At 40.5% G+C, this 24,464-nt stretch overlaps 1 protein-coding gene across 5 annotated transcripts in view; it reads right to left on the bottom strand.

Moving 5' to 3' along the window:
• The window catches only part of APP (amyloid beta precursor protein), a 207,962-nt gene that overhangs the window by 102,574 nt on the left and 80,924 nt on the right, over positions 1-24,464 (bottom strand). For all 5 annotated transcript variants that reach the window (XM_061358980.1, XM_061358982.1, XM_061358978.1 and 2 more), the window contains exons 4-5: positions 10,530-10,642; positions 9,014-9,207 (exon numbers count right to left, since the gene is read on the bottom strand). In XM_061358980.1, coding sequence (XP_061214964.1) covers positions 9,014-9,207; positions 10,530-10,642 — 307 coding nt within the window. The remainder of the gene's footprint in view (positions 1-9,013; positions 9,208-10,529; positions 10,643-24,464) is intronic.

A 24,464-nucleotide genomic window follows, 5' to 3' on the forward strand; every position in this document is an offset into this window, starting at 1 on the left:
CCTGAAACCAGCTTAACATTCACTGGAGTCATATGAGCAGCCCGCACAGCTAGCAAACTGCTTTCACCAGGGGTCACGAAAGCCTGGTTGTCTTCTGCTCATCACCTCCTCAATTACATTAATTCTCTCCACCCATAGCCTCATCCATCACTTCAGTTAACACTTTATACTCAAATGGTGATTGGATTTGCTGGCTCAGCACTGCTGTAATTACCTCTCACAGCAATGCGATTTCATCAATTCCATTCTAACTTTACTTATCCCAAGAAGAAATCCAACACTTTGGTCTTTCTAAAATCATTAATGCTCTGGTGTTTCTATCATAACCTCCACATTAAAAAAGGTTTAAAAATGTTATTAAAAATATATGATGAACCGAATATTAAGTAACAGCCAACATGAGACACAAACCAAATTAATGAAAGAATATGAGGTACAATACGCTAATAGCATATAGAAGATGTGAACAGGACAGAATACTTGGAGTTATTCAACAGAAGTAACATTATCCCTACATTTGGTGATGGCTTAGTTTAATTTATAAAGAAAATCAATTAGGTTTTATCATTAAAATACTTAAGAATTCAGTTTCTCTAACAAACCAATTTAGTGATTGACAAATCTTGTACTGCAAAATTCACCTATTCCAGTAACTGGTGTTAACCTATACTGTAGGCAAACTACAGAGGAGGGAAAAAAGCAAGAAAAACTTATCAAGTCTGTAATTCCTGGTGTTCATTTGAGGGCACCGGCTCGCAATTAGGAACGATTTGTATTAGGACAACTGATGAGAACACTGCCCCTGGCTGCACCCCTTCCTGCTCCTGTGTCACGTACGACTGAGCTCCCAACCGAGCAGACCCTGAACCACTGCAACAGCATACCGTTACTGGCACAAGGTTCAGTTTCCCTCACATTTCCTGGGGTTATGAACAGACTGCAGCTCAGTCAGCAGAGCATGGGAAAAGTGCACTCTTTTTAGCCATCCAAATGCAAGTCATTTACTGCTTCTAAGTCAGAACCTGCAGTACAGACTCTTTGTCCAGCTTCACGTCTGGTTCAGCTTTAACAGCTCAAGTGCTGGGAAGCAGGGGGTGGATTTATTTCTTTTTTAAAAGAATCATTTAGGAGATTCCCACTGGAGCATTTCTCATTGAAATATCAGAAACTGACTTTCCAATTTAATGAAAAAGCTTACATCAACAAGAACTCATTGCTAAAGACGAGTAACAAGATCGCTTGAAAACAGATGAACACTCTACAGACAAAATTTTAATTTTCTTTTTGCTCCACTGAGCATGTTTCCAATGAAGAATTTAGCCTCAGCACCTTCCTTTTTTCTTCATCAGTAACTCTTTTTTTTTTTTTTTTAGCTTTAGAATAGTCAAAACATCAAAAGCACTCCAAATATCCAATTTCTATTTTTTGGACAAATCTTCTGGGCTCAGAGCTGGGTTTCTAATTAAGGCTTGGATTTTTGACTCCGTGCTGGCAAGACAGTATTAACAGTAAGACCAATAGAAGAGGAGGAGGGAATGGTCAAGAAACACGTCACTACATACTAGATGCAAGTATGAAGAAATAACAATTGAAAGACTTAAGTTGTGAAAACCTCACAAAGATGTGCCCCCTGCCTCATTTCTTCAACACCACCACTTCATAGCATGACACCACTCAGGGCCTGACTCTTCTTCAGCAGTGTAGAACTTCCCCACCACATGGGGACTGACACCCCAAGGTCCACATGGCCGAAGCAGGGGTTTACTCCAGATGTCAGATATATGACCTCCCTGCAGGTATAATTAAGGAAATGACCCCCAACTCCTGACAGCCAACACAAATCATATGGTCAGAAGTCTGTTCCTTCAGATGGGATGTCCAACCCATCTGGGGATGCAACACAGAAACATACCTTCAAAATGGGAAGAGACAACACATATCGACATCATACAATACATATCCTCATCCTCCTAGTCTTCCTCACTTTTTCCCTCCATGTTCAAGCTGCCTTTCTTCTTCTTTGTAGCACAAACATCGAAGAGACCAGATTACCCATTAGAGCAATAGATACGGAAGATTACAGCATTTTGTTTAGTTCTCTTAATCTCTCTGTTTAGTTAATATGCAATGGCCAAAAATACACTTGGGTCAAACAATTCCTTAAATACTTTTCTTTCATGCTGTATTTTCAAATACATCTTCTTGGGAGCAAGAGGTAAGTAGGGTAAAAAGAAGGGTGAGAGGAACACAAGGAGATGTAATTGGGAGAGATGGAGCAAGAGGGTTTCATGTTTGGGATAGCCCTTTTTTGATGAACACTGAAGAACAGCCACGCTGGGTTTACCATTTACTTGCTTTACTCGCATTCACAATTAAAACATCAGCAGGCCTCTAACTCTTGCCTACATTAAATCCCCACTGCTCTGCCATGCAGGGACCCAAAGAGAATTAAGCAGTAGGCTGGTCACAGCTACACTTACAAAAGGAAAGAGAATTTCCCATGTATAGAAATGACTAAACCCCATTAAAGTTGGCTTTCAAAATTCTTACGTTGACTCTTGTATACTATCAAATTTATTTGCTTATGTGTCCCGATTTAGACTTCATCATTTTTCATAAATACGTGGCACAGACAGACATCCCAACTGCCTGTCTGCCTACTTTGTGTCAAGGCAGTAGTGTGACACACCACAAGGACTCGGTGTGCTGCTTTATCAGGTCAGGGCACTGACCACGGCCAATTTAAACACACCTTGCTACAGCCTGATTTAATGACAACACTCTGGGGAATTTCAATTGTAAGTAATTTGACGTTGAGGTTAACTTACAGACATTCCTGAAGTGAAAACACTAGGCAAAACGTGTGTTGACATCTCTGCATCACTTAAGGCACAGAAAAAAACAGAAAAAGAGCTACAGAGTGAAAGAAATGAGTTGTATGCTTCCTACATGTCAAGTGAGGATCTTTAACAAATTACTCAGCAAAGCAATTCTGTTGGGCCCCCGTGACTCCTCTTCCCCAGACACTAGAATAAGACTGATAATTAAAAGCATAGGGACTCCCCTGGAAATCATTCAGTATAACAGGCACATATACAACACTGCTTTCACCATTAGAAAGAACTGACAAGTTTTAAAAGCCTTTCGGGATTTCTTTGATTAGAGTTGGAGGAGGAAATTAAGAAAAAAGTAAGTTTTCCCAGGTACCATTTGACAAAAAAACCCTAAACTCTTTATGCAGTCAAAAACCATACAGCACTTTTAACTACCTTTTTTTTTTTTCAAAATCTGGGAGATGAGCACTCAAACTCAGTCCGGTACAGGGTTGCAAAAACAGAGAACGTGATTACCATGCTATGCAGCACAGATTTATTCTAGTTTTACTTCACAAGATGCCTAATTATAAGCACATAATGACTGCACCCTTTTGTATTATTTATTGTAGCAAAAACCTGCTGTATTAACTATCCTATAAAACAACCACTTGGCAGAAGTTTATGAGGAACTGCAAACCAAACTCTTCTAAAATACACTACTCCCTGTAACGGAACATTTACAACACTACCCAATTGTTACATCAGCCCCAAAATACATTTTATGCAACAAATAGAAAAAATTAAGTTGGCCTAACCTGCTGAGGGAGCAACAATGAGAACTGAACTCTCCTATTTTAGACCTTGAAAATATGTTCAGATTGCCCAGGAAAATGAGACTCGGCTAAAGTTAAGGCATTATCTCCTTTTTGCTACCTGAGCCATTGGACTTATTTGATATAACCCTCAACAGTAAGACTTTTCATGCCTCAGTTTTCCTGCTGTGAAAGAAGGAAAATCACCACAGCCTGTTTCCCTGGTGGTAAGGAAAGTCTGGGAGGTCTCTCACACAGTGAGAGGACAGGCATGTATGAGACAGATGTAGACAAACCCTGGAAATTTCCAGCTTGGCCATCACTCCTAAAGATGTTCAACCTTGGACACCAAGGTCACCAAAGCTTCCAGCAAGTGCCCATGTCCAGGCAGGAGGGACACCAGGCTGTGCTGAGTCTCAAGGACAGCCAGAGGTTGCAGGTCACCTGACTGAGCTGTAGCTATGCAGGGAGAGCTCTGCAGCTATACTGAAACCAGCACCTGTGTCTGGCTGCCCCTCAGGCAGTCTTCAAGATAAATTTTAATTAAAGGTGTGGATAACAACAAAGAACACCACTGCTGGAAAGTACTCGTGACCTCTTAGTCAGTTAATGCTATTTCAGGACAAGCATGACATGATGCAATTTCAAAAGCATGGGCAGATTCTGCCTGTTGGTCTCAGGAACAGAAAAGGGGTATATTATGCCGTCACCAAAATGCAGCCTCCCTCCTTCCCCCAGGTGCTATGAACAAGCCACACCACGAGGCAAGCCACATCCTTTTACACCCAGACCAAAGTGGTGGTCAGACACCGGGTAGGAAGCATGTCTGCCTATGGCGGCACCACAGCTCAAGCTCCCTCCACCTGCCCCTGATGGCACAGGTACAAGGTGCTGCGGAGCTTTGCTTCCTCCTGTGCAGAAGGAAATACCCATGACAAAATGAAAAAGAAAACACAGTGCTCCAGAGACAAGTGTTGGGGGTAAAAACACAACACAGTCTGGAAAAAGGCGTTTACAAAATGAAGGGTGCAGTGTGGTTTCCCCTAAATAGTCAGAATCTTAAATGCAAGTATTCAAAATTCAGATCTGAATAGTCTGAGTTACAAAGTCACTTCAAAATACATCACCTGCATTTGCTGGCTTCTGCTTTGTCACAACAGGACTTTTGAGAAACAAGGATATAATCATTTGCTTTTCAGGTTAGCACCTCCACTTCAAACACCTTCACTTTGACTTGGGCGTTTCAAAGCAGCCACAGCCCTTTGAAGGCCCACGCAACAAGGCACACAGCAGTCACCCTGCTGCTACCCACTGATGGGGAGGTGGTTTGTGACAGTGTTTTCCAGTGTCGTTTGACAGAGATGGGAGCATGAAGCAGCCAGCCTGGAGGTTTCACTCCCTGGGAGTAGCATTGGGCAAGGGCAAGGTGAAAGACAAATCGCATCTGGCTGTGGAGAAGGCTCCAGATGTGAGAAACAAGGAACATGAAAATATGGAATCTTGCAGCTGAAGTAATTTATAGAAGACTGGTTTCTACTTATGTGCAAGGAGCGGGTTACATTCTAGCTGGCCCACCTGGCAATTCTGCACACTGAAGACATGGAGATATGCACGGCAAAAGCATCTATAAGGCCTTATTTGTACAATAGAACCAAACCTGGATTTTAATGAAATAGAAAAAAAAAAAAAAAAAGAAAGGAAGTACTCACATGGTATTGACAACTAATTGTAGCCAGAAAAAGTGACTCTGGTTAGAAATGGCCAGAAAAGGTCAATCCCATAACTGCTGCAACAGAAATGCTGTGGAATTCCCACCACAAACCTGTGGCAGATTAACAGCATGAAATTCCTCTCCTAAAGACAAGCTGGTATCTTCTAATTTTCACATATTTGCACAAATAAAAGTGTTTTCCAGTACTTCCAGCAGTGGTCACAAAAATAGCAAAGCAAACACAAGTATTCCTCAGGATTAGTGAGTGCACCCCCCACACACACCCTCCAAAACACAGCATGATTTGGAATGCTCCCAGTGTGCTTTAAAAACTGTCAACTGGAAGACACTGACAACTTGCACCTTGCTGATCTAACTGCAGTAGAAGCTATTGCTGAATGAGGAAAATACTTTCATGGTGTTCTGCCCAACTGATGTACTAACAACGTACCCCCTCCCTGCTCAGACAGAGGCTCCATGGAGAACGTAAACCCCTCTGACAGCGTTTTGCTTCAGAGCTGCTAAACAGTGGCACTAGCTTTAGCCAGTGTACAAGCTACCAGCACCTTCTCTTCCCTTCATACAGCATCATGCTGAGGATGTATTTACACAGAAAGGGATGTTGAACTCTTTGAAGGCTTCCAAGACAAAGCAAACATCATCAATGTGAGATCATCCGTGCAAGGCGAAAAATACGGACTTTAGTAAGCACTTGAAACAGAGGTGCACAGCATATTGTGAATTTAGCATTAGGCAAGTGTCCCCCTACTTCTCCCTTTCTGCCTCACCATCAGCTTAGGACTAAGGCATATATATATTTACATTCACACAAACATATGGTCATACATATATGAATATACACACACACAATCTTAACTACCACCCACTGATGCATAAAAAATGAGTAATTCCTTTTTCTTTTTTTTTTTTCCATATGACTAAATTGCAAGAGTATTTCTGGCACCAGTACACATGTTTAAAATGCAGTTGGGAAGCTGAAAAGGCAGCAAGAAATATGAGTTAGTCAGTGTAAAAAACCTGCAAATTGCTTGGCTCTTCATCTGCAGCTGAAGTGCCCTATAAAAGGATCTTTTAATTTTCCTTTTGCATGCACTTCTATGGGAGGAGAAAAAATAATAATAAAAAAAAAAACCCTGAAAAAATCAGTATTTGCTTGGAGCTTCAGAAATAGATTCAAATGCAATTACAGCTTCTATTCCTAGAGGATACAAAATTTATGAAGTTATTCTTGAACTCATCTCTTCAGATACTAAACTCCTTTATGAGGAATAAAATGGGCTAGAGTAGTAAATTAAACGTTCAGTGACAAATATGAAAAAGACAGAAATGGGCTGTCATACAAACAGAGGTATTCTATATATACCCTTGTGAACTCTTATTTAAAATATTTCAGAAATTTTTGATCAAATATATGAAACAAAAGCTTTTTATCTATTTATTTTATATATGGCTATAAATATATATAGATAAGACATTTAATAGATATATAAGATACCATCTTGTGTATGTGTATATATATACACATACACACACACATATATGATACATACACATACAAACAGAAATATATATATATACACATACATATATATATGATGAAATAAAAGGCAAATTTGCCTCAATTAGAAGAAGGTCTGCACTCAGTTCTGATTTTAAGAGAATGTGTTCCAGTCAATATCTAAATGAAAAATACAGAAGTGACACAGCAACAATCCAAAGGTTCTGATAGGGTTATAAATTGTGACACTTTGACAGCTGTTGGAAGCATAAGGCAGAAAAAAGCCTGAAGGTGTCAAGGTGGAAGATGCAATGTTACTTGACGCCGGTTTCTTGCATCAAGCAGTCCTGACCATCCACTCCAATTTATGAGAGAAAACTGGAAATAACAATGTGGAAATATGTATTTTAATTAAATTTATTCCGTTATCTAGAAAGAACTCTTCCCTGCAACACTTGGTAATGCTTTCTCAGGAAAGATTTAGATGCCCACCATGACATGGTTTCTAATTTTTCACTGTTTTAATGTCATCTATTTGCACCAAGTTACAGCAATTCAATCTCTGTTCTTCATTTCTACACTGTTTCTGAACTTGTTTATATCTGGATTATCTATTAACTTTCCACATCATTCACTTGATTTAGTCCTCATGTATTTTCAGGGCTCTCCTTGAAATCACCAGTAATCAGCCTGAAGGTCTGGATTTTGTATATTATTTGTAAAAGATGCAGTATTATAAACTAGGAAGTAGAAACACTGCATTAGGACAGTATGAAGTGACAGAAGTATAGGGAGCATAAAACAGAACTGGAATGTAGATCTTAAGAGTTGTTTGAGTTCAGCTGCAAGAATGTAACACTATACTCTGGTCTTGTAAGTGCTAAGGTGCTCAAAAGAGCAGTATGAAAAGGCTTTGGCAGCACCAGACCACTCAGTTAAACACAGTCATAACCTGTATTTGGCTAAAAATTAGCTTATGTGCATGGGGGATGTTAAACGGTAAAGAAAAGAGTGGTATTTTCCCATCCACTGCTGTCTTGAAAAGGAAAACTCCATACTCCACCTTCGCAGCATGTCAGAAGCTAGATATTAAAACAGATTTTATTTTAAATCACATTTAGAAAGTAATTGTCAGCAGAAAAATATTCTTACAGTAATAATGGCACACGGTTAATACCTATTATGAATGAAGATGTTCCAAAACCTCCAACGGCTATGTTGGCTGAATATCTGCTGCAGTACCCTGGACTGCAAATGAAGCATCTTAAAAGAGTACAGCACTGTCCTGGGTTTAGCAGTAGCAGTCATTTTTCTCCTTCTTGGTAGCTGGTGCAGTGCTGTGTTTTGACTTTTGGGCTGGGAACAGAGCTGATAATAATGACGTTTTGGTTTGGCCAAGGACTTTGTGAGCCTCATGCTCTGCCAGGGCGAAGGGGAAGCCGGGAGGAAAGCAGAGACGGGACACCTGACCCAAACTAGCCAAAGAGGTATTCCATACCACAGCACGTCACACCCAAGATGTAACTGGGAGTTACCTGGAAGGGCTAAGTGGACTGCAGGGTTGGAGGAGGTATTGGTCGGTGCTTGGTCGGGCTGGGGGGGCGAGTTATCGGTCACCTGGTGATGAAGTGTTGTATTCTCTTCCCTTGTTATTTCCTTTATCATTACTATTATTGGTGGCAGCAGTAGTGATTTGTGTTATACCTTAGTTACTAAACTGTTCTTATCTCAACCCGTGGGAGCTGCATTCTTTCTGATTCTCCTCTCCGTTCTTCCAGGAGTAGGGGGAGGGCAAGAAGGTGGGGGAGTGGGTGAACAAGCTGTCTGGCTGGGGTTAAACCACTACAAGCACTTACCATTTGATTGTCAGAAAGTATGCACTTAGGCATTTTTGTTATTAATATGGCAGTATTTCTCATTGAAGAAATGATGAGGGCATCAAAAGCACAAGAATGATATTAACAAAAAGCTTATTAACAAAAAGCTGTTCTGCAGCAAGTAAAAAATAAATGAGAACACTGATGTGTTCTACCACTGTAGTTGCCAGTTCACTTACAAGGAGCAGTGACTCTTACACACAGAGGTCTTTTAGACAGATTTTTGGCATTTTAATACAATGATAATGACAAGTTGAAGGATAGAAAGTCACTCTAACCTTCCATCTGCATAGTCTGCATCAGCACCTCCCCACCAGACATCTGAATCATCATCTTCGGCATCAGCTGAATCAAGATTGTCGCTTTCCTCTGCTAACGGGCAGCAAACAAACTCCACACCACGAAACTTATCAATTCCACAGGGCAGCAGCATGCCATAGTCATGCAGATTCATACTCTTCTCACTACAGGACTATAGAAAATAGAAAACATCAACAATTTTGTCATGGAGGAAGCTAGAAAAAATGTCACAGATCTTAAGAAAATGTAAGGGGCCGTGTAATGCCCTAGGTATTGGAAGCTGGTGAACTGCACGGTCTCTGGATTTTGAGAGACTATTTAGGATAGCCATGTGTGCATTCACTAACCGCATGGTAAGTAGTTCCCTACCTTTGTCCACATGACCACTGTAAGCAACAAGCTCTCCCTTTCACTGCCCTTTAATCTTTCCCATTATAGAAAGACTTGTCTCCTCCCACATACATGACAACACCCTCTTGTGTAAAATCCTCACAGGCTCTGCCCCATAAGCAGCAAACCTGAAGGCAGAATACTGTTTAATTTGACATATTAATCCTGATCCTGATGTATTAATGTTACCGAAGAGTTCACTGCAAGACAGATTAACATTTAAAATACCTATCATACTGGAAACACACTTTATCTGCTCTGACAGCTTCTAGCCTTGCTTGGAAATCAGTAATGCATAATTATACCTTAAAGAAATAGTGATGTAGGACAGAAAGATGTAGTGATATAGGACGGATAAAAAAAGGAAAATAATTCAATGGTGCACAGTGATAGTGTTCTTCAGGGCTATGCCATTCCAAATTTGCATATACTTAAAATAGACTAGGATTTGCCTGCACGAAGCTTGGTGCCTTCAACACTTCATTTGAGGAACAACAGTATGATTCAAGCAAAAACTGAAAAGCTGCTGAGCACATTTCAATTTTGATCTCCAGAAGGTGGGATAACACACAAACGAAGAGGTTCCAATTAAGAGCAGCCAGAAATCTTGTAGCTCATCTCCATTCTTATTCCTAAAGCCTCTGTACATAGGGACAAAAAAAATGTCCAATAATAACATTAGGTTTATTTCTGTTTTCAGTAAATCACTGGTGATTTGTAAAAACTGTGCTTGGCTGCAAAATGCATTCAGCTAGTCCTATGTGTTATCAGCTCTCTTACCCTTTTACACTGAATTTCATGTATCACATTCTTTAAAGCCTGTTTGATCTCTGTGAAGCACCTGGCATACCAATATCCATACTGAGGACAATGATAAAAGGCAAAGCCTAGGCATTAGTAATCAATCTTCAGCTCCAGAGCAGCACTAACATAAGAAGCCAAACAAGGCAGAAAACATGGTGTGAGTGGACGTGAATAAAAAATCCAGTGCTATGAAACAGGGTCAGTGGTCCAAGTGCAAGAGTTAAATATCCAATAGTGGACTGGTGTGTTCAGGAGACTCTAAAGAAGGAAGGTGGGAAATATTAAAACAGATGAATATACCTCTTTTGCAACAGTATGCCAGTGCAGGTGAGTTTCACACACATCCATCCTTTCCTGGTGAAGGAACTTGCACTTGTCTGGTACCAGAAGAGCATCACTCACAAACTCGCCCACTGAAAGAAAAACAAACCCAACAATGTTAATTTTGCTTGCAGTACCTCATCTTGTTAAACCTTTAGCCAGACACAGGGCAGCTTCCATGAACGAGTGGCAGGGTCTGTTACAGAGAATGGAACAATTTCTAAATGGTGCTTCTGCTACTCCCTCCTTCAAACCTTCCATTTCAAAGTAACTCCTGTCTTTGATCTCAGCAATGTATTACATAATGAAAACTTTACGATATCCAGTGTGAAACTTGCAGGACCCATCGAAGACATGCATGTGGTGCAACATGAAGTTAGGTGCTGATGGATCCAGCTCCTGGAAGGGGAGTGCCGGGACAGGGAGAGACAATTACATTTTGCATCCAAGTAGCGGTAGGGAGAGGGCTTTAAGTGTTTTGAAACACTTAGTTTTTCCACACAAAATGAATATGACACCAACACATTATTTTAAACAAGTTGAGAGTATTTCTACTAAATTACAGCAGGAACAGCAGTACAGTCCACTTAACTATTTTAGTTGATGCAGCCTCTTTATTGCAATCTCATTTCATCAGCCAGACAGACTAACATTAGCCTAGAAGGCTGATGAGCAAGTGGAGCTCATTAGCCAGAGAACACGGTGATGCATGGATCACCTGAGTATCTGGACAGGTTGAAATGGGGGAAAAAGGCTCTTTACCAAGGACGCAACTGACTAAAGAGATTGTGCTGTCTTCAGCAGTAAAACAAAAATTTATACACTAATAAAAAATACAATGCTCACAGCTTTAGTACTGACAAGTAAGAAGAAACTCAGCTGATAAATAACACAATTTATTGGACTAAACTCACCATAATTCTGTATTATTCTGGCACTGCAATGAAATAACCTCCAACACCTTTGACGATTTTTCTTTTTTAAAATGAAAAATTACAGAATACCTTCAAGACATCAATACACTGAATGGACACTGGATTGTGAAAGCAGATGACTCAGCGGGCAGAAATCATCAGCTCTATGAAGCACATCTTGTCCATAACCTCAAAAAAACTGCAGCCTCTCTGTGTTAAATGAATGAACCAAGGTGACCAATGGCTGCATGGTTGCAGTAAAGGTTAATTAATCAAAGTGAGATGACTACGAGTTTACTGTTTCAGCAGTAAGTCATCTCAGGAAGCTGACAAAGTGGCCCTTGAGGCTTACACAGTTTAAAAAATAACCAATACCAAATGCACTGGGACAAAGCCGGGTTCAGCAAGTACTTGCATGCACCTTTGCGAATCACCAAGATGTGTATTTCACATGGAATTCCTTGCTATAGTTCAGTGCTTTTGATCTGAAGCATTTAACAGCCAGTCAAGTTAGTTTACTAGGATAAAAAGGATTTTGTAAGCTTTATCCTCCAGTGACAAGCAATGGCTGCAAATTATTAACAGAAATGGCTTCTAAAGGTTCCAAAATAAACTTGCAAAAGTAACGAGTTAAAACACTTTCCTGTAACCCAAAATACAAAATCTGCAGCTTCTGTTAACAAAGTGTCTGCTGCCAGTGGTATCACACCCAAATCTTGCCCTGAAATTTGAGTAAATTTGCAAGGCTTTTTTAGCTGTACTTGTCTTTGCAGGGGACCATCCTGCCACATACCCAGTCACTCAGCACGTAAGTAACTGGCAATTGCTGCTGCTTCAATTTAGTCAAGTACCTGAGCACTAAGCAAGCACATGGGTGTTTTGCTGAAGACTCACAGTACATTGACTTTACTCTCCTGGGACGCAAGACTGCATACAGAACTGCAGCTACACTTTTCTGGCTGTTCAAGCATGCAAAACATTCAGTCTTTAAGGCAAACATCTATATAAAACAAACAAAATAGACTCCTGGAGTGTGTTTTACTCCAGCAAACTACATCCAATTTCAGAGGCTGTGCACACATGCATGCGTGTGACCTGGCATCACCTATCTGACTTCTGACACACAAAAGCACACAAGTCCAAATGTGTACACACAAAACAGATAACCTCTGAATGAAGCTATTCCATTGACCTTAACTCCCTGCATCAGAATATTGCGTGCCTGAAGTTAAAATGCAATTAATGGTATACCCCATCACTGACAAAAATAACCCCATGTCATTTCAGCCAAAGTAACGAATACGGATGTACCACTGAGTTACAGCCGCCAAATGCAAGATGGAAAGCTGCATGTCCAAAGTTCTGGGCAATGCAGCCTGGGCTGTGGTGTCATTAACAGTATGCATGAGTGTGTAAGTAAATTTAAAAACAAAACAAACAAAAACCCTTACAAAAAAAAAACCACCACAAAACAAAACAACCCTAACACACACAATAAAAAATAAATAAAATAAAATAAGATAAAATAAAATAAAATAAATCCTCACACCACCTAAACAACAAAAACTTCCCACTTTCTTGAATGGTTGTACACTAAAGAAACACAAGACATTTGGATATAATTGAATGTAGAGTATTAGATTTGACTTTTATACACAAAATGTGCATCTGCTTTATAAAATCAGATTCCTTGAAAATAAGGTAACAGCATCCCCACAGCAACCCAAATTCTCATTTGAAATGAGGCACTATTTTGCAACCACTTTCTGAATTTCAGAGAAATAAGCAATCCATTGGAACAAGATTGCCTATGGTCTCCAGAAGGAAAGAAGGAGCTGGGAGAAGGGTGGGTGTTTAATCTAACCACTTCATTATACAGAATTCTAATAAATTATTCAGGGTTGTGAACATCCGGGCAGCAGCAATCACCTGCAGCTTTGCATGCGACACCTTCTGCCTTCAGTTTCATTTTTTTATTACAAATAAAATCTAATTCTGCCCATTATTTACACATGCAAAGAGTCCAAGCACTGGAAACTTTATTCATTCATTTCATTGTAATTGTTACTAAAGGCTAATGCAAAGCTTTGAACTTTTGTTCTATTTTGGTTGTTGCTTTAAATAAATCAATGTTCAAGTGGCAGTTTGATGAACTAAACTGAATTTACTTGACAACTGCAACATTTATTTTGCCTGGGCTGGTCTAACAGAAGCACAAATCCATCAGAAAGCAGCACATCAAACACTTCTGATTTGTACAGAAGCTTCTACCTGTGTCATTCCAGTGCACATTTAACTTTCAATGCTGCTGAATCCTGAGACTTTGGAGATTCTTTGCTTTCTTCAACAAGTAACCCACAGCATACGCAGGGGGAACAACCAATCCTGTGCCTCCTAAGAGGGGGGAGCAAGGTGCACAGCTCTAAAAATAAGGAAGATTTACAGTCGTACTTCTGTTTGCCAGCATAAGCCATGACTGAGGTAACTGCATTTTTCTTGGCTGATGGATCATCCCAGCCCAGCACTGGGTGTAATTTCCACTGTCAGCTGCTGAGATCACTACACATAATTCAACTCCAATATTATTTTTTCTTCCAGTACAGCAACATACCAACATGCACACCCCCCCACTGTCCTTCACACCCTGCCTGTGAGGCTCAAGTTGGATGAGCATTTCCCTAGGTAGCGGCACTGCCTTAAAAGCCTCCCTGGCCCCACGCTATCTCCTGGTCCTTACCAGTAGCTTACCACCACTGCCCTATCCAGCCACCAGTGCACCATGGCTAAACCACAACCATGCCAGGGGTGGAAGGGTCTACAGAGCCTGTACCAAACCCACACCATGAATTACCACCACCACTGGCACTACTTCTGTTGGTCTTATATTTATCACTTCTTCCTGTACTCTTCTGCCTTCTTCAGCATCTCTTGGATTTGATTACAGCTGTACATCTGTGCTCTGCTGAGGTACTCCAATAATGCACCACCATGGCACAATTTGTCTTGTGGTGAACTCATAAATCAATAAACTCCCTCAAGTGATCCAACACACAAGTGTAAGAGCTTCTTGTTTTCCAGTACCTGCTCACCCACTCTTGCAGGGAAGGGCTGGACAAAACCAGACTTCTCTGGCTTGTGGGTTTCTAACCAGTCTGGCAAAAACAGTCCCGAAGGGGAATTCTGGGCAGAGATCACTTTACCACGTTAAAAAACACCATCCTGTGCCCACCATTCACTTAGCTGAAGGCTGAAAATCCACTGCTTGCCCTTTTTATAGGTCCCTAGTTGCTAACTCATACCTGCACCTTCTTTTACTGCACAGCAGCAGAACATGAATTGTGCTAACACGGTGCATCACAGTTTAATTTCATTTTATAATTCTCATTATTTGTTTCCTAATGTCAGTAATCCCTTTCCTGATGCCCACTTCTCCATTACATTTGTAGCATACTTCTTCATACCACCCCATCCTGGTGTATTCCAACAGAGCAGCAGTTCACATTTTTCAAAGACAGTTTTGCCAAAGGTTATGATGCCACATTTTACTATTAAATAATTTTATTTTGGTCAAGCACATCCTATTCTCTGAAAAATACTCTTGGAACAACAACAGGTTTTGGGCTGTAAGACCAAAAGTTCTGCTTCAGAAATTTCATTTTTCAACACAACAAAGACTGAGAAAAGCATTATATCAAGAATCAACCTCTAGTAAGAATTATGATTATAGTGAAGGCAACTGATCATACACTCTTTTAAATCTTCTCTAGGAAGAAAAAGACTCAGCAAGTGGGCACACTCATAAGGTGACTAACTTACCTGTTTAATGGCAGGTACAGTGTCAGTGAAAAGTAATTAAATATGAAAATACTATATCCTGAGAGAGACAATCCTGATCATCAGCTTTCCATGCACTGCATAAACCAGATGGGATGTGAGAATCCATCCACCATTGCACAGAAAAAGATTAGATAATAAAGGTAAATAAACCAAAATCCATGACATTAGATGGATGCAGATGGTTAGGACCCCAACCTACAAACAAGCATGTGCAAATTATGTTCCAAGGAGTACTTTCAAACAAAGCCTGTGCTAAATTTTGCATGAGGAGGCAGCACACACGCTGAGGCTCCAGGACAAGAGGCTTCATTTTCTGTGTCAACAATAAGATGAAGGCCCTTGCTAAGCATGTACAAAGCTCAAGTGCTTGCAAAACCCATATTTGAGAAGATTCAGAGAGATGTGTCTTTTCACTGTGACTTTGCACAGATTACCCCGAGCCATCACACGTTCAGCACAGTGCAGCAAGGAACAGGTCAGCCCTGCGCCTTTCCCTGTCCCTGGCTTTGCTCTGCTCTGCTCCCCAGGCACAAGAGCTCAGCTCTCCACAACATCACTGCTAGTTCCTGTGCCTACCCAACATTTAGTTATACAAATGTACTAACATTTAGTTATTACATATTATGTTACACACATATTACTACATTTATGTAAGCAGCCATACGGCTTTAGTGCTTTTATTAAAGGTGATGTTTATGTAAGTCTTTCCATATGATGCTTTCTTTTATTTATAATATTGGTAATTAAAAGTTCACTGCAATCTGCATCAGAGTGCAAGCCAAACACATTGGCTTCCAGTGCAAAGAAGCAACATTTTATTGAAAAATGCTTTTTTTTCTTTAGAAGTCCAGAAAAGCTGAGAAGATGCAAAGCACCTATAGATGCTTTATGTTTTTCATTTTTCAGTAAAGTGATTCAATAAGCACAATTATCTAGTGACATACAGAACCAGTCAGTTTACTTCACTATTTTAGACTTCTTATCTACAGGTAAGAGGGGTAGGCTGTGTCTGTCAAAGCCCAGTTTGAATGAGGGTTTGCTGCCATTCCAAACCAACTAGGCATAGATACCTGCCCTGGCCCACAGCATTGCTTTCCTCTGAACTTGGGCATGAGATATGTTAAGCTGGATCTTATGTTAAAGATCTTTAGTCTAGTTTACAGGATTTTAACAGCCTCAACAATGGTTTTGTCGATTTCTCCAATTTTAAATTTAATTTTAAATGAAAGTTCAAAAGAAGCAGTGTTCAGGAAGTATGTAAAAACACCCACAAAAGATAATTTCTACCTGTATCGTTACCTATGAAGAGCTGCCAATATTAATACCAGTACCCACTCAGGTATCAAATACCACCCTAGTGTATGTCATCCCCCTGTAATTTACAAGCATTAAGAGTAGGGTCGAACAATGCTGAACCCCACCCACCCCAGGTACTCACTAGTGAAAGTCACACTTCAAGGCAGTCTGTACATGGGGACACCAGCAGGGACGTGGAGAGACTGGTTTTGCACCAAAACCCTGCTAGCCTTAAAAGTTCAAACCCACCTTCCTCGACCCCATCCCAAACACCAAGGTTACAGGCCTCTACCTAGACCCCATCCATCAGCCAACAGAAAGGCAAGGTGGTGCTGATAAAACATGGATCTGTGGCCTGGCAGCTTGGATCATCTATATTTTTCTGGTGAGTAACTGGCTTCACTCTTGCTCATAAGACTGTGTCCAAAAGAGAGCTCTGTAAGAAAACTGTCCCTACTCCACTGTTCCATCTGAAACCTATAGCATGAATTTCAGTAAAAGACCCATGGCATGGCAAATGGACAGCATCACAGACCCCTGTTTGAAGCTCTTCCATCTTCCAGAGACTCGGCTGAAACCAACACCCAGTCCCATTAACGTGTCTCTGTATCAATCCTTTTGTCTTCATAAAGTTCCAAGAAGCTATTTTCCATAACTACAGATGGGGTTTTTATTATTTTTTGGAGCAAAACCATCCACTATGTTTTACGCATCTAAAAGTAAGGCCAATGGCTCTCCAACAGACATTTTTGAAGCATCAAAGCAAGTGCCTATTGCTTTAGTATTTTTCTGCTTCAAAGTAGCCCTTGAATACCCTTGTATTCCTGCTTGCAAACAAACCTGAAAATAGAGAGCACACCCTCTAAAAAGTGGTTTATTGTTCTGTTATTTGGCAAACATACAGACAAATACACCCTGATGCAAGCACTCTCAAGTAAACCACCTTTACAATTGACAACATTTAGCCATTTATTAGGCTACAAAAGTCAACTATTTGGGCTGAGCAAAGCTCTTCTATTAGATTAAAAGCTGAATGGCAATTCTAGCTGTACTGCATCTTAGCACCATGATGTTCCTAGAGCCATTTTGAGAAAACAATTACAGTACTTTTCACAAACATATGACCTTACTTGGGACATAAGATCAAGGTAAAAGAAAAGCCACTATAATGAATCCACTGACACGGAGCGCTACTGTTGATATATCATGTGCTCTACTGTGATTATTGGAAAGCCCAAACAGCTCACACAAAATTCTGAGTTGAAGGGCTAAAATCCCTTATGTACGTTTGTCTGGATGAAAATAATGAATAAACCTGTATGTCATGGTGTTTATTATGTCTTCATTTTCATAAGGCACCATACATAAAAAGGGGATATTCTCAAACCTTTCTCTTCATCCCTTTGTAGCTGTTCGATTGTAGACATAAACAGACTTTCTGCTCACTTTGCTACTTATTTGCCTGACAGAATTTTCTGGTTTACTTTCCAGGCAAGAACACAAGCATCATTCAGATTTGACGCATTATGCCAATAACAGATACATCTGTTTACACGTAATAAGATTCAAATACACATCCTCACACATTCTGGCATCTTTATAGACAAAGCATATAAACATTCCTCAAAGGTCTGCCGCACCTCAATGGCTCACTGAAGCATGAAGTTCATTTACTTCTCTCCTTTTTCCACTTGTCATTTCTATCTTCAAGGAACAATCTTGCTGAGAGTACAGTAAGATGCCTTTCCTGTCCCTCTCTTACTCATTAATGCAATATAACAGAACTGTGCTTAAAGCCCATTACCCAAGCATCATGGGTTACGCCATTATGGGTTATGCTGGGATTCCTCCTCCTGCCCCATCTTCCTAAAAAGCCCACAAAGTAAAAAAAAACACCCACCCAGAATTTACCAGTGTGATCAGCAGGAAAGATCCCCCAAAACAGACTATCTGAAGGGTTTTCCCTTCAGTTCGCTTTCACTAGGCACCAATCACTCACAATAGCAAACATTTTTTCTCCACACCACAAATCAGAATGCTGCCTCTTGAACATGATTTACTGAGAAATGGGTCCCAAAGCAGGCGGCAAAGTCGAGCTCGGGAAGTTGAGAAAACTCAGGATTGAATTGCTCTCCCTACCAATTCTTCAGTGCACTGGTTGTATCTGCAAAGCTTCTGCCACAAATTAATAGTATTTGCTGCATACATAGCCCCCTCCCTTCAGATTATACAATCCTCCCTAATTTCTTGGAAATACTTAGGAAACTGCATGAATAAAGTCTAGAAATCTCATTCTGGATAGCTTGACTCAGCCCTGCCTTAGTCACAGAGCTCCTAAGTGATACTGCCCAAGTAAACACCTTTTCTCCTCCTCCTGCACCATGCTTAATTGCTTATTGCTTCCTTCCCCTCTCTTCTCTACAGCCCCAACAGACTTTCCAGATTGACTTTTCACTTTGACTCCATCATTGCAGTAGCCCTGTTCAATATATCTGTATCAGGACATGCTCAGCTGCTCTGGAGAGCTGGCAAATGCACTGGGGACAGGAATCTCGCTGCTTACAGTGGGAAACAGGATGTCACCTGCAGGTGCTTGCCACAGGGTAATTGGTGGGGTATTTCAGTGTTTTTTGGAGCAGAGGGGTTATGTGGGGGGAATTCAAGGTCCCAGTCTAAACTAACAGCAGTGTATCTAGCTAAAACAGATTCTCTGCAGTGCTATAAAAAGAACAGGCAATGAAAATTTGGAAGGTGCTGGAAGCCAAGGTAAGTCAGACAAGATTGATTCTATGTACAGCATAACCGAGGGAACACTACTGGGTTCCTCAAACTGGAGGGAAAGAATAACCAAAAAATTGATTGGAAAGTGTACAAACAACAGTTGTTAAAATTCACAGAAATGAATAATCCTGAAAAAAGAATACTGGAAAACTTTAAGGAACAAATTTGAACCGTGAAAGGCTTAATTAGACCATTTGTGAACAATTAGTAAGATTCTGTCAAGAATCCTGGGACAGTGGACATTATTTTAAGTATCCTGGGCCACAACCAAGTAAGGAGAAAAAAAATCGGGAGGGAAATAGGACAGTGATACCTTCAATGACAACAGCACTTTTACTCCACAAGGAAGTATATCCAGGCTGTTTATGCAGAACTGTCGGAAAGATGCTGCTATATGCCTGCCATTACATGCCAGCTGCCATTCTGTTTGGCAAACATCCTGTCTCTGTGTAGCTTTTTACAGCAAGCTGCAGTGAAACAAACACAGAAATGTTGTTCCTCAAAGACCGACCAATTCAGTCTGGATAGGAACCGCAGGGGCAAACGATAAGAGTATCCTGAACTACCTATGCCCCTGAAAGTTTGCATGGAAAACAACACCTGAAATGTTTATTACTTCATAAACATCAGTTGATTTTTTTTCTCTTCCACACTGAAGCGCACACATCCTTCTCACATACCAAAAGCAATGTGTGGGGTGCAAGGAATAAGAAATGAAAGAGAAAGGAAAATCAAAAGATTTCTGTCCTGTCGTCCCGTCCCGTCCCCCGTCCCCCCCCCAGCTGAGGACCTATTACCAGAATGATGCAGCAGAAGAGCCTCCCCAAATTTGCAAATGATTCTTTTAGCAAGGTAAGATTCCCTTGATAAAAGCAGCATTGGTTTTAACTGTTTTCAATCTCTATGCTAAATGATTTATCTCAAGTAGGAATGTCGTCAACCATTCCCAGGTCTATTCAAGGCAACACTGACTCTCCTCTGTACTCAGCAAGATTTTAATGAAGCTGGTTTTTAAAAGATATCAAAGGAGAAGAAAAAGTTAGTGGCTTTTAAAAACTAAAACCATTCCTAAGAACCTTTTCAGAAATTATTAGCAAAACTGCATACCACGATTTGATAAATAAAGATGACAGATACTGCAGGGCCCATTTTAACACTCTTCCTTATGTTTAACTATAAATACGAAGTATAACTTAATATTTCTCAAAAGTGGATTTAACATTCCAAATCTTAAGCAATCATATCTTTGTGAATCTTATTTTTCCCCCATCTGTCTTGGGTTTTTCCAAGCTATAAGATGGGTGAATTGCAAACAGATTATGCTTTATAAATGCTATCAAAAGCATGAATTTTAACACTCCAGCTATTAACATCACGTTTTGCTGCCTCTGAGATGCATGACAAGCTGCACATCAGTTGTCACTGTTTCTGTTCTCTCTCTCACAGCAGGCAGCAGATAGGTTTTGCAGCAAGATCTGCAAGTGCAAATCTCCAAGCAGTTTAAACTTGTGCCTCCCTTCTGGCTGAAGTGACACTTCAGGCACTTCATTATGCAAGACATGCTTGGAAAATGGGCTCTGATATATGAAAACAACATACAGGAAAAAGTAATTGGATTAATTCATTAATAACTTATGTATGCATACTAGTGATTTCTAAAGACACCTATCAAACAGTAAAATGGCATAAAGGTAAGATGCTTGGAAACAATTCAGCACAACTGGGACCAGTAATCCCACTGTGCTTTGCATTATTATACAATGCGATCTTGGGCAATTCTTACTAACTGTGGTAAAGCATCAGGAATCAGGAGTAAGGCTAGCAAAGAGACACTGATGTCTAAGAGGGAGTAATGACCATAAGCTTACAGATAGGTACAAAGAATGAAAATCCTACAGATGCCTTGAAGGTTTGACTATTTCAAATGCTAGGAATCCAATGAAGAATATAAAACATTTTAAACAAGGGAATGTTGTTAAAATAAAACACTTTAAACAAGAAAATCTTACTTCAGTAAGATTTCAGGTCTGGTTTATTTTTTTGGTAGGTCATTTGTCCGTCCATCCTTCCTCCCAAACACCTTCACACTGCACATTTCTTTATAAAAAAGTATTCTTTTTACTTCAGCAGTAATTTAATTGAGTTGTTGCTCGCTTGCTCTCTTCTGGCAAAGAACAGAAATCACTGTGAAATCGGGTTCAGGCGGTAATTGGTTCTGCAGTACCATCTTGTGCAAAGGCTCTGATGAGTGAATAAACACCTCCATAAATAGCAGATGAAGATCACCTTAGCAAAAAATACCTTGCTGATTATTAACCACCTAAGCAATCACTTTCCGTAATACTGCTGAGCCCTAAATATTCTGTTTGCCAAGACCAAGCTTCCACTCAAATTGTCACCATGACTGGGCGAAGGACTTCTCTGTATTACCAGCCAACACACTTACCAGCAGAGCTGCCATTCAGAAAGGCTGGAGGAGTGAGCTGACAGGAAACTCAACACCAAGTCCTGCCCCTAGGAAGGAATAAGCTGTTGGAATGATACAGGCTAGGGAGGAACTCTGCAGAAAAGTCTCCGCTGGGTCCAAGAGCAAGTGGAGCACAAGCATGTTCTGACAGCAAAGATGCCCAGTGGTGTCCTGGGCTGTACAAACAGAAGCATATATAGTAGATTGAGGGAAGTGATTAACCCCTTGTACTTTGCACTCCTTAGATTGTATGCAGGATACTGTGTCCACTTCAGGACATCCCAGTACAAGAAAGATACGGATGAAAAGGAGTGAGCTCAACAGGCGACTACTGAGGAGACCAGAAAACTTGGCTTATGAGACTGAAGGAGCAGGGCTTGCTCACCCTGGAGAAGAAATAGCTTCCAGGGAGCTAGTACCTGCCTGATCGTACCCATGGAGACATCATGAAGACACAGTGGGCTGCTTCACCACGTTGCACTGCAGGAAGAGAGAGTGGCCATAGTTTGAAACAGGAGAGATCCCAAACAGATAAACTTGTGGAGGAGTAATCACAAGTATAATTAAACATAGCGAAAAAGCTGCCAAGAGAGGTTGCAGAATCTCTTCTTGCATGTTTTCAAGATCACACCAGACAAAGCCCTGAGTAGCTGGTTAAAATTCAGTATCAGCTCTGCCGCCAGCAATAAACTGGACTCAGAAAGTTCAGAGGCCACTTCCATCATAAATGACCCCATGATTCTAGCCATACCTTAAATCTCCCCTTATGCTGGCAACAAGTCAAAGTAGCTACAATCCTTGACTTCATTTCAGTCTCACTGGCCTTCAAAACATCATTATTTCTGCACCCATTGTGTGACCTTCTGCTTGGGTTTTTGAACCTGTTGCAAACTACAGTATCATCAAGAAAGTGGTGCCTTGCCTGGTTCACAGGCACCTTCACACACTCTGTATGATCATGTAAGTTCAACTGAATGCTTTGTACTTGTTACCTATCCCAAACAAGGGGGATAGCAGAGTCAGCTTCATGGGCACACAAAACGAGAGGCCCACACTTAGGAGTTGGGAGGAAGGTGTTTCTAGGCACCAGTGTCCCAAACAGATACTATCGACTCATAATCAGCACCGAAGAGAAATGTTTGGTCACAACTGGTGTGGCACATAGGCCAAAACACAGCAAAGACATCATTCATACCCTCTCCTGCAGACTTGCAGCTGACAACCAGAGGATTCTGGGGCAGTGAGCAACTTCAGAGACACCTTGCATATCACTGGAAGAGGAGAGGGGGACCTCAGTGCACTCTGGAGGCTCAGAAAGGCATCCTCCCACTTCTCAGATGCCGATAACTAAACTTAGCCGGACTCAGCAGAGTGCATGCTATTTTAGAGCACATTTTTCTTAAGAATAATAATGTACAAAAACCTGCTGCAAATTGATTCTGTTGTAAAAGACCAAGTAACAGTAATTGCACGCAGCCAATTGCTCATATGTAATAAAAATGGCATTAGAGTTGAAATTACAGCTTCAATTTTTATTAGAATTTAAGTTACTCATGAAACACCTTGACACAGGAGACATTTTATAAATTTTGAGAGCAGTTACATAACTGAAAATTGAAATAAAAAATTTGCAGCTGCCTACCATTTTAAAGCTTAACAAAAAGAAAGGTATATGAGACTTCAGTATTACTCCTTTATGATATGCCAAATCAACTTGGGAGATCACTGTTGGCTAATGAAGGAGAACAAATGAAGCAGAACAAATGAAGCACTGAAAAGATTCTTAGTAAGCTACAGGAAAAAAAGGTTAGTTTAAGATTCAATCAGGTTTTAATCTAAAAACCTTGCTTCCCAGACTAACTGACAAAGCAACACATCAAAATGGTTATGATTTACAGAATAGAGCATAAAGGGCATGAGGAGGGGAAGTTCACACTGTAACCAGACTGAAGGCTAGCTTCCCCCACACCCAAACTTTGAAACGTGGAAAGAAACATTAAAGTTTGATCAGGTCAATGCTCTATGACAACACAGCAGTGACTGTGATCCACACATGCTATGTTTTCTATTTTCAGTGTCAACTCAGTATATAAGAGTATTAAACCCAACATAACTACAGAAAACCCCCCTTTGTAGTTAAATGGCCATTCATGAGTACAGGAGCTTGCATTCTGCAAAGACTGTGCATAGTGTAAATGCTATTTTACACTGGCTTAGGCCAACCCAGGTCACTGTTTCTCTCAAAAAAAGGGTGGCTCTGTGCTCTCACAGATAGCTATTGGCCTCCCTATGGTACTGCAGGTATCATGAAATGGAAACCCTGTCCAAAAGACTTCATTTCTTCCCAGACTAAAGAAAATGTATGTAATTCAATTCAAGCTTAGTGAGGTTATAAAACAGATGTAAAAAAAAATTGCCTGGTACGCAGGGAGCTGAATTTGAGGTTGATTACAGAGCTTAGGAGGGGTTTCACTGTAAGAAGGGAATATTCCTGAAGTTTGTTCTCCAAAAAGAAAACTATGCACACACACAAAAGTCCACATTATGCAAAGGGAACGATGTTGCCTACCCCATGTTTATAATAGACTGAATAAACAAATCCAAGAAAACAGGTAATAG

This window comes from Neopsephotus bourkii, unplaced genomic scaffold, assembly GCF_033783945.1.
Source record: "Neopsephotus bourkii isolate Nb327-2 ecotype Australia unplaced genomic scaffold, CSIRO-AGI_Nbou_v1 NB_962, whole genome shotgun sequence".
Classification (NCBI taxonomy): Eukaryota; Metazoa; Chordata; class Aves; order Psittaciformes; family Psittacidae; genus Neopsephotus; species Neopsephotus bourkii.